The 10,832-nt window shown below is 45.5% G+C and overlaps 2 protein-coding genes across 3 annotated transcripts; one reads left to right on the forward strand and one right to left on the reverse strand.

Moving 5' to 3' along the window:
- The first annotated feature begins 208 nt into the window (after window positions 1-208).
- Window positions 209-3,036, forward strand: LOC121624672 (microfibril-associated glycoprotein 4-like). 2 transcript variants are annotated; one of them, XM_041962488.1, is made up of 7 exons: window positions 209-248; window positions 671-732; window positions 897-1,046; window positions 1,312-1,350; window positions 1,464-1,560; window positions 1,654-1,821; window positions 2,245-3,036. In XM_041962488.1, exons 2-7 carry the CDS (start codon window positions 727-729, stop codon window positions 2,496-2,498), a joined length of 714 nt encoding a protein of 237 aa, XP_041818422.1. In that variant the 5' UTR covers window positions 209-248; window positions 671-726; the 3' UTR covers window positions 2,499-3,036. The 2 variants fall into 2 exon arrangements, with proteins under 2 accessions (XP_041818422.1, XP_041818421.1); XM_041962487.1 differs by having other exon boundaries at window positions 225-262.
- A 400-nt stretch (window positions 3,037-3,436) lies between these two features.
- arg1 (arginase 1) lies at window positions 3,437-9,988 on the reverse strand. Its single transcript, XM_041962686.1, has 8 exons — window positions 9,866-9,988; window positions 9,701-9,773; window positions 7,586-7,760; window positions 6,285-6,444; window positions 5,748-5,842; window positions 5,003-5,107; window positions 4,485-4,621; window positions 3,437-4,105 (listed from the first exon to the last, which is right to left on the reverse strand). The coding sequence occupies exons 1-8, from the start codon at window positions 9,986-9,988 to the stop codon at window positions 3,942-3,944; spliced, it is 1,032 nt and encodes a 343-aa protein (XP_041818620.1). The 3' UTR covers window positions 3,437-3,941.
- Between the last annotated feature and the right edge of the window lie 844 nt (window positions 9,989-10,832).

Raw genomic sequence — 10,832 nt, forward strand, 5'->3', positions numbered from 1 at the left:
TCATTTTTTTTTCTCAAATTCACAACAAACTACAGAACTGAAGAGATGACAGTGACACAATTAGATGATAGATTATCAATAATATCCCGCTGTGTTGATGTTAGACTGTTGGTTTTAAACTAAGTAAACACTTCTTTTAATTGTGTATTTATTTAATGTGTATTCCTAAAGGTCGGGCTGGTGTGACACCACGCTGCCGGCTGTATATAAGTAGTGAAGCCACCACGTCTCTTCAGTTCGACCAGCAGGTGAGTTCAGACAGGTAAGCGTCCAACCTGGAGACATTACACCTACAGCTGCAAGCAACATCATCGTCTTTTGTAGTTCTTTCATTACTCAAAATGACTGAATTGATACAAGTTGGTAAACTTTCTGTGACGTTGCAGTAATATTTCCTGTGGCTACACAGACGTGTGTTTGCGCTGATTGAAGACACATTTTGTTTGACTTCATTATTATTTTTAACATTTAAATCTACATTCATTTAACGACTTGCAGTCCGCTGTCAGGTTCCGGTCTCTGTTGCACTGAGCTTCTTGTGTTCTTGCGACGAGGCCAGAACCTGAACACTGAATATCAGCTGTGCTTATTCTGCGTCCACATAATGAGCTTCTTCATGAGGCTTTACTGGCCGAACAGTTTTTACATCGATTCTTCTCGTATTTTTCAGAGCATCAGTTGGATCCACGTCAGCGGTGAACTAAACTCTCGGCAGATAATCTGACCATGAAGGTACGTTTGTTCTACAGATCTCAGATGAAACTGTGGTATCAGCAGCTCAGCTGTCTGCCGCTGGGACAACCCTCCAGCATCTTTATCGTCAATTATCGTCTTTTTCTGTGTCTCCGAGCCGTTAACTGATAAAACAGTGTGTGAGATTCAAACCTCTGTTCCAGCTGCTACCAGTCGTCGTCCTTCTCCTGGCTCCACTGTTGACCAGCTGCAGCAAGCATCCGGTGGACTGCAGCGACATCCATCAACAAGACAAGCACCGCCCCAGCAGTGTGTACACCATCTACCCCCTCGGAGAGCGCTCTGCTGTCCAGGTACACTGCAAGGCATCCTTTGTGTTTGAGGCGGCTGCTGACTCAGATCAAGCGATGATACTGCAGAGTCACTAATTGTTGCTGCTACGACCTGTAAACAACCAATCACAGCTCCCTGAGACAGGAGCTGTGCGGACCCAGCCCGGCTCAGCCCTCATGTGTTGGGTCAGACCATTATGAGGTTGATGCCATGTAGTCTGCAAAGCTAATATACACATTTCAACAGCTACTGTGTTCACTGATGAAGGACTGTGTTTGTGCGTAGGTGTACTGTGACATGGATTCAATGGGAGGAAACTGGACGGTGAGTGCGTTAACTTCATGCAGTCACGGCACAGTGGTCTTCAACGCGAGCCCACCCGCCACCATAAATCACACCAGTAAAACCTCACATTTGATGTGCATTTGTCCTGTCAGGTGTTCCAGAAGAGGACGGACGGCACGGTGAACTTCTACAGGAACTGGGATCAGTACCATATCGGCTTTGGTAACCCTGCTGGAGAACACTGGCTGGGTGAGAGATGAATCAAACCTTGCTTCGTCACTTAGATTTCTTCCTGAATTTGTGTGTTTTAGTGAATAACCTACACACTGTGTGCGTGCACAGGTCTTGACAAACTCCACTACCTGACACGCAACCGCAAATATGAGCTCCTGGTGGACATGGAGGACTTTGAGGGGGTGAAGGTGTTCGCTCACTACTCTTCGTTCTCTATTGATGCAGAGTGCAGCGGATACACGCTGAACTTATCCGGGTTCATCGGTGGAGACGCAGGTCAGTCAGTAGTCTCTGTGTATCATTCAAGATGGTGGAGGAGCATGTGATGACAGATTTGGGTAATGATGTTGGAAGTGGTGGTACGAGACAGAGTCTTGATCCAGAACCTTAGGCCAGTCAGCCACACTACCTCCTGATGTCAGGCAGGGAAGCTCCCCGTCCTCCTGCAGCACTGAGTTTAAATGAAGGTAGATGTGATTTTAAGGATTTCAACAAGATAAGTGAGCTATTTTGTGGAAAAACCACATCAGACGTAAAGAAAGTTGAGTATTTTCTCTCCGTCTTAAACCATGTTTGAACTTCATCTAGACAAAGTGCTGAACTGATCATGCCTGCTGCGTGATGTCTGGATCAGAACTGGAATCATGCAGGTTATGAAAAGTTCAGCTGATATTTTATTGGTTTATTGTGTTTTTGTAGGAGAGAGTCTGATATATCACAGCGGACAGAAGTTTTCCACCTTCGACAAAGACCAGGACAGCTGGCCTGGAAACTGTGCCAGATCATTCCTGGGAGCGTTCTGGTACAATAAGTGTCACACTGCAAACCCCAATGGGGTTTATCGCTGGGGGGCTGACAAGACCATCTATGCTGTTGGAGTGGAGTGGAGCAAGTGGAAGGGTCATGACTACTCCCTGAAGGCCATCAGCATGAAGATCCGTCCTGTGATGTAGTTCTCCAGGACCCACGTCCAGCAGAAGATCAGCTAATCTCTCTGTGATTTCTTTCTCTTTCTCTCATCAAGCATGTAATCTCACAAAGGCGGGGCCTCATCTTCCTCAAACTGGGCACCAGCACAATCCAGCTGCACACCAGCCAACCAGCTCACGTCTGTCATTTGTCTTCCATCTGTTGGGCTGCCCCCCCCCACACTCTGCTGCCTCGGGTGTTCCCTGCAGCTAAACACACACTCAGCTCTAAAGTCCAGCTCTTTTCAGCACAGCGTTTGGTGGAGGGTTGAAACCTGAATATGAATCATGATCTGCTGCACGTGACAATAAATGAGAAGCTGAGCAGAAAGCTGTGATTTGATGTCGTCACTTTGTCTGCCAAGTCTCTACTCATTAAACACATTGTTATTATTGTTATTATTATTATTGTAGGTGGCTGTAATTAAAGCTTCTGATGCTAACTAGCAATGCAAAACCCAACACTTCTTTTTTCACTTGCAAATGAATTCAAACAAGAAGAAAAATGTCTGACAGTATGGGCGCAGTGTGGAGATGTTTTCAGTGTTTACCCCATGCTAACCATCAGCAGTTACTCAGTCTGTTCATTCAACAGAATCTTTGTGACGATGACCAGGTGAGAACAGGTGAAACTCCGGACAGGGGGAGTGGGCATGGCCTCCAGTCTCTCTGTCACTTCTCTGAGATGTACTGAAGTAGAAGAATAAGTTGCATAAAATGGAAATACTCAAGTGAAGCACATATACCTTGAATTTGTACTTCAGTACAGTAGTCGCTACAGCAGCTCGTTATCATCATGGTTCTGTGACGCTGGGATGTGGATAGACTGTAACCAGCCTTCACTGAGATGTTTGATGTTTATTTGGTTGATTTAACAAGATGAAATGGATTTTATTACATTTACAGAAGATAAAATACTGCTTTTAATTTATTTTGATCCATTTACATTTGAGGTCATTTGTATCAAAATAAAGCTCAAACAATTAATGACAATCTCTTGATTGATTTATCAAGCAAAAGTCCAAACACTTCTGATTTATATCACTGTAACTGAGTATCTTTGGGTTAAAATAAGCAATCTGAGACGTCACCTTTGAATTTCTTCCTCTTTTCTGACACGTTATAGACTGAATAATTAATGGAAAATTACAAAGAATTATTTTGTTTTCAAAATTGAACCCTAAACTGAGTCCTGAGCGTCAGAGTCCACAGGAAGATCTTTGGTCGAAGCCTCACAGACGGGACGGTTTGGTAAACTGGAGTGTGCACCTCACTGACATCACTTCGTTTCAGGTATTCTGGACACTGCACTTCTACTTTTGGAAGTTTGGCTGTTAAGTTCAAATCTGATCGTCTGTTTTTTTCCTGGTGGCAATCAGAGATGTTCAGGTGTCCGTCAGGTCAGCCAGGGAGGCGGCGTCATCCCAGTCAAGGATCGGGCAGGCGGTAGTCCGGCCGGTGGTTTCCCTCACGGAGGCGTCCGAAACAGCTGAGCAGCAGGTCCACCGCCATGCTGACTGTGGACTGGATGTCCTGTTCAGTCTGACCCCTCAGAGGATTCACCTCCACCATGTCCACCCCCGACAGAAGACCTGCAGGACCAGCACAGATGTACTACATGCAAAAGTGAGGTATATGCTAACATCAGCAACATGCTGACATGCTCATAGTCACAACGCTAACATCAGCTACATGCTAACACACTCACAGCCACAATTCTAACGTCAGCTGCATGCTAACGTCCATCACGGCGTGAGTTTTCATACTGATTGAACAAACAAGATATAACAAGTTCATCAACGAGCTTTAGAACTGCTGGAGGGTTGAGTTTGTTACCTTTGAATAGAGCCAGGCTAGCTGTTTCCCTCTGTTTCCACTCATTATGCTATGCTAAGCTAGCCAGTGCATAGGGTGTAGCTTCATATTTAGCTGTCAGTCTGGCTGTGTGTCTGTTGGTGTTTGGAGTCGTACCTGTCTGACAAAGGTGCTCAGCGATGTAGACTCCCTCCCTGTAGGTGAGCCCTCCCACTACAGGTGTCCCGGTCGCCGGGGTAACGGAGGGGTCGATGGCATCGATGTCGTAGCTCAGGTGGATCGGTTTGTTCGCTCTGGTCAGATCATAAAATGAATGATAATTGTGCGCAGACTGACTCACGTCCATGGAGCAGCTGCTCTGGAGCTTTTCGATCGTATCGTCGTCTTCAGCAGTGTTCTCAGAGTTCAAATTCCAAACACGTTTTCAACTGAAACGTGACAACATGGACGAGAAGTCCTGAAATGAATATTTGAACATGTACGTTTCATCTCCTGATGAAGAAGGTGCGATGCGATCAAAAGCTCCACAGCAACCGCTTGGTGGACCCTCTGGGTTTTTTTTGTTGTATGGAAAACTCGCTGACTTCATGAAGAGGGGTGAGAGTGCAGCAGTGAGTTTTAATAGATGGTTGTTTACTTATTGGAAAGATGGTTGTGGATCAGGTGGAGCTCACCTGGCAGACAGGTAGTCACATGTCTCCTCCATGACTTTGGCTACGCCGAGCTTATCCACCTGTGACATGGAAAACACCTTCACACCCAGGAGCTTCAGGATGTAACTGGAAATAAGAGAAAATAATGTGTTTGTACCAAACTCACTGTTATTATTTACTACAAAAGTACCAAATGTCCACATTAGATTAATGTTGTTAGAAAAAGTCTTGAAAAATGAATCCGCTGTAACTCCCAGCGCTGATGCTAACTATAGCTAACAGCTATAGCTAACAGAGTTTTAGTCCAGAACTGAAGTCAGTCAACAAGCATCGGATGATGGTGAAAAATGTGGTTCAGACGTTCATGTTCCCCTCAGGATGAACTGTAATAGCTTTATTGATGCTCTGACTTTTCATCTAGCGCCAAAATGCTAATGAGTCCAATATGAGAGAATACCTGCAGAACTAATGACATTCAGCCTCAGCTGGACACTTACTGCTAGCAGTACGCTAACATGCTAAACTAAGATGGTGATCATGGTACATGTTAGCCACTAAACATCAGCATTTGAGCCTGTTAGCATGCTGATGTTAGCATCTAGCTGAAGGCACTGCTGTGTCTAAGTACAGGCTGCTAGCTGCTAGCATGTGGGCTCCTCCATCAGCTGGTCGTTGGCTTGTAGCTTTGTGTTTGAGGTCTGTTGTGAAACAGCTGTCTGGAAAGACGTGAGACGTGTGAAAATGACTGACGGCGATCTGAACCTACTGCTCCGCAGGGTCCACGTCTCTCAAACCGATGTAGACGAGATCTTTGGCCGACACACACGGCTTCACCCAGGAGAAGTTCGGCAGGATGGGAATCTGTGGACGCCAAGAAGAAGAAGAAGAAGAAGATCTAAATATTCAGCTGATCCAGGACCAGAGCATCACATGTGAAGGGTCACTTTAACGGTTCACACTGTAATAAAACTGTTGGTCGGTGATCTGATGCAGAACTTAAACTGTCTTTTTCAGCATCTTCACAGATTTCACACCTTTCTACACACTTTGTCAGCAGTTTACTTGCAAACCCCCGCTTTCACACAGGTGGTACAGTCCAGTGAATCACATGTCACCTGACTGCAGGCCATGGTATAAATCAACCAACCAATTAAAGGTGGAAATTATGGGTCACCTCACTTTTAGGGTTGAAGTCAATGATTCGCAGTCATGAAGATGAACCCTCTTCACTGTTTCTCTATAGCGCCACCGTCAGGACAAACTCTTCTATGAGTGTCCCGACACTCTGCTCGTATGAACTTACCTTTGAGTGCAGCTCGTGCAGGAGGTAAGACATCGGCTGTCCGTGGATGTTTCCAGTGTATGAGGTCAGCGGCGTGTTGATGTCGGCGTGGGCGTCGACCCACACGACGCTCAGCTCCCCGACCGCCGCCGAGTGGCCGTGGATGGAGCCGATCGCCAGGCTGATGAACACAAGACAAGCCACAGAGGCAAGAGTGAGAAGCGTGGAAACGGTGAAACACGTGATTTTATCCCGTAAAACACAGTGTTCCTCTCATGTCACGACATTTATTTCGTTTAATTCAGCGCAGCAGCAGCTCAGGCCAGAAGGACCAATCAGAGCCAACTATTGAAGGAATTCTTCAGATAATTCTTTTAAAATGTTATCAACGTGTTAGATTGAGTTCATCATAACGACAAGTTGATTGAGAGGGTTTCTGTGCAGCCCTGTGTGCAGCTTTTCAGGTTTATCAATGATCCATTGAACGTATGTGAAATGACTGATTCCTTCAGCTGGACCCAGTTAAAGGCAAACTGAAGGAAAGACGGTTAAAGTCCCGTCATGACTCCCTAAAACCCAGACTGAAGATGTTTCGGCTGAAGGCTCGAAGTTCTCCAGACCGATGGAACGCGCTGAAATGAATCCTGAGCTCTGAGTCCACCGACTGATCGATCACTCGCTTTGATCTGGACTGTGTCCCGTCGGTGGATGATTGACAGACAGCTGCTGCTGCTGCTGCTACTGGACGCCGAAGTCAACAATCCAGCACTATAACAGTTTACTACCAAGGTGGAGCTTCAGGGTGATGGAGTCAGCAGAGTGTAGAGAACAGAGTTTTAGCTCAATGTCTCCACTCATTATTAAACTGTTTTACAAGTACTGGACTGTACTGAAGTACAATTTGTGATGTATTTGTACTTCATTAGTTCCACTTTATGCTACCCTTTACAGTACTTCTACTCCACTGAATTCCAGGGAGAAATATTACAGCACTACAGTTACATGACGCTTATTGATCTCCACGTCGGCCTCATCGCTAAATAAACGTTACGGTTGCGTAAAAAGGTTGCCATGGACTCTGCTGATTTTCTGCCGCAGTGTGTGTTTCCAGGTGTTGGCAGTTCTGCACCTGTGGAACAAACAGCATCTGAAGCCTTTAGTCTGATGTCCCCAAGTGATGTCACTCGAGTCACAGCCGCGTGAGCTCACCCGACCGGACAGAGGTTTCATGTGGCGGGAAGGTTTGGAGGGGCTCAGGTATGAATGATTATTCCTCCAGCAGGTGAAACATTCTGTGTTTCTATAGGACGCCACAAACGCACCTGTGGTCTCCTCCCAGCATCACTGAGGTGTGTCCGTCCTTCTTCACGGCCCGCACTGCCTCCGACAGCCTCTGGTTGGCGCTGCCCACGGCCCGGACACGCTTCACCTGACCGACCGGCTCGTCCTCCACCACCTCCTCAAACATCAGGTTCCCATAATCCTTCACTGCACAGCCTGCAGACACAAACACAGGAACGTCAGACGGGGGCGGGGGGCGTGAGTGATTTGACTGAACAGACCCTTTAACATGACGGATCTTTAAAGTCCAGTTTGATAACTTCTGTTTCTATTTCCTCTTCCCCCCGTGCCTCCATCCTGTTTCTTTCCACCCAGCCTTCAGAAGCAGCTGGATTTCCCAGAATGCTCTCTGTGTGAACATTAACAGCAGATCAGGAGATCATCTCTGCAGGTGGAAATCTTTAGATTTTGCAATGTAAAGTAAACAGACAGAGCAACCAGCTGCTGGTGAAATGAGTGACCTATGAAATGTCTGTTACTGTTCAGTTTCATGATCTGTGTTTGATGGTTGATGAGTTAAACGACCGGAACGTGACAGAATCATCGTGTTTTGGGTCAAAAGCAGACGACGAGTCCACAGTCGTGCCAGCAGCTCCGTGAGGCTGTGCTGAGACACAGTGGTGCTTTCAGCTAAATGCTAACAACAGCATGCTAATGTGCTAAAAATTAGAATGCTGGCACTCTGATGTAGCTATGCTGTTTACCATGTTCACTTTACTAGTTTAGCATGCTAACATTAGCCAGTTAGCAGTAAACAAAAAGACGGCTGAGGCTGATGGGAAAGTGTGTGTGTGTGTGTGTGTGTGTGTGTGTGTGTCTTGGAGGATCAAGGTCGGGCACCTCTCAGATCTCGTCTGCTGTGTTCCATTAATAAAACTGAGAGTGTGTGCAGCATGACTCAGCCCCCCCCCCCACACACACACACACTTCCTGTAAGTCTGTAAGTCTCATCAGATTAAAGTTGTGTCCCAGATACAAACTGAACACTGACTGGAATAATTACGACTAATAAAGTTGAGTCAAAATATTAACATGCAGATGAAAATGAGTCGATTTCATGGTTTGAACATCTTCAGTCTGAGCGGTTTATTGTCTGCCGGCTTCCTGCAGATACACCGCAACAGTTTGATAGTGACAGTTTTTCCACAGTTAATCACGATCGAGTTTAACCCTATAATGCCTGACCCAAGAAATAATGGACAGAAAATTCTATTTTTTTTAATTTGAAGACTTTATTTGGCCCTTTAACATTTTTTTTAATTAAAAAAAAAATTGCAAATATGTTTTTTTGTTTGTATCGTTTTGAGCAAAGTTTTTACCATATGGTAATGCAAAACGTTTCAGAAATGCATGTATCAAATATGATACCCACGGCATTATAGGGTTAACGATCAGCCAGAGTCCGAAAATTTCAAATTAAATGTTATTTCAAGATATTGATTTTGCAAGGTATCGTCCATGATGCAGTCACTGTCCTCAGTTTTCCATTAATGTTCACATGAATTACCAGTGAGCCACTAAGTATATTTACTTCAGCACAATTTTAAGCTGAGTATTTTCACTTAATGCTACTTTATATAGTACTTTTTACTTTGCAGTTTCTAAAGTTCAGCACTCAGATTAGTGGTTCTCAGAGTTCAGATAAATAATATAAACAATTAATAATATTAATTATTGTTAACTTCACTAAAGATCAAAGAGTCAAAAGCCCAGAAGCTGAAAACAGGTTTGTGTGTCAGAACTTTGTTTCTTCTTCTCTCCCATTAATCATCTGACGACCCCTCAGACCGATCTGCTGACCCTTGGGAGGGGCCCGACCCCGAGGTTGGGCTGCATTAAATTTGCTACTGTATGTGATGTAGTTGCAGTAGAGCAGAGTTGTTCCACCTGCAGCAGCTCCAACAGTGAAATGCTGCTCTAACATCAAAGCTTCAGTATTAACAATCTAATAATGTCACATAGAATCAAAGAGCAGACACAGACTTTTGCTTGTATTGGGGTATTATTACATTGTTGTATTAGTACTTTTCCTTAAGTAACTGATCAGAGTACTCCTTCCAGCACTGTGAATAACACAGAGGCAGATGAGGACTCACCTTGCTCCTGCAGTCTGTGCAGCAGTCCTGCAGCTCGGATCAGGTCTGGTCCTCTCTCCACTCCGCCTCGAGGCTGCAGCAGCAGAGGAGGAAGATTTACAGCTGACATACACACACACACGCGCGCGCACACACACACACTGCGCCGTGTCCTCGTGGCCTCACCTGTCCCTTGGAGAAAGGTGCTCCGATGATCCCCACTGACCGCTCATGATGATGATGATAATGATGAAGACTCCGTCTGCTGACAGTTTGCGCGAGCTGCCGCAGCGTCCTTGCGCTCCTCATGCTGGCTGATCCGCGCGCACACACACACACACACACACACACCCGCGCGCGCGCTCACACACACGCACAGTCACCGACAGACAGACCGACAGACCGGAGCCTCCTAAAAACCCCTCTGTGACGGCGCCGCTCCACCCGTGGGCGACGGCGCTGCGGTGTGACGTCATGAATTAGTTAATTAGCAGCTCGTTTGTTTGTGAACGTTTTACTTGAACTCTGTGAAGTGAATCTATTCAAACACCACCGAACCTGCTCTTTTAAAGACATGATGTTCTTTATTACAAGTGCTATTGTAACAGTAACACTACAGTATCAGCAGTAAAAGTACTTGTTCTGACTGAAATCTGATTGATGGTCGTCACAGTAACAGAATCAAACACTCAGTGAAGACCGCCTAAAGGTTTTAATCCACTAACAGTCATGATGATGAGTTGAGAGCACCTGCAGCAGGTGTGATAGCAGCTCACTTTACCTGCTGTCATTATTCTAAAGCTTTAATAGAGACTTTCAGAGCATTTCAGATGTTTCACTGTCAGCGCTCAGGTTGATGCGAGTATGTTACACCTGAGGCATGCTGGGTAATGACAGCGCTCTGTCTGCTGTGTTTACGTCCTCATCAAGTCACTATTTTCTGTCTGAGGATAAAAACTCTGAAAATGACTCTGAATTGACCCTTTGTCTTCATATTGAGTTTTGGTGCTTGAAATCGCTGAATCAGGCAACGTGTCTGCTAAAATCAGCAGCATTAAAAATAAACTGACTCAGACGAGGAGAAAAACGTGATTTCTTCTCTTTTGATTACTGTCAAAGTGTCAGAGGAAGGAGACTCCAGCTCCAGTCCCGC

Source organism: Chelmon rostratus, chromosome 21 (genome assembly GCF_017976325.1).
Source record: "Chelmon rostratus isolate fCheRos1 chromosome 21, fCheRos1.pri, whole genome shotgun sequence".
NCBI lineage: Eukaryota > Metazoa > Chordata > Actinopteri > Chaetodontiformes > Chaetodontidae > Chelmon > Chelmon rostratus.

What these genes read in the sequence shown, in the direction of transcription:
- arg1 (XM_041962686.1), bottom strand. Translation starts at nt 9,988, where the DNA reads ATGAGGAGCGCAAGGACGCTGCGGCAGCTCGCGCAAACTGTCAGCAGA. An exon ending in GACGTGGACCCTGCGGAGCA is followed by an intron (nt 5,108 to 5,747) that starts GTAGGTTCAGAT and finishes TCTTATTTCCAG; the next exon opens with TTACATCCTGAAGCTCCTGG. An exon ending in TGTGACTACCTGTCTGCCAG is followed by an intron (nt 4,622 to 5,002) that starts GTGAGCTCCACC and finishes TGATCTGACCAG; the next exon opens with AGCGAACAAACCGATCCACC.
- LOC121624672 (XM_041962488.1), top strand. An exon ending in GAGAGCGCTCTGCTGTCCAG is followed by an intron (nt 1,047 to 1,311) that starts GTACACTGCAAG and finishes GTTTGTGCGTAG; the next exon opens with GTGTACTGTGACATGGATTC. An exon ending in GTTCATCGGTGGAGACGCAG is followed by an intron (nt 1,822 to 2,244) that starts GTCAGTCAGTAG and finishes GTGTTTTTGTAG; the next exon opens with GAGAGAGTCTGATATATCAC.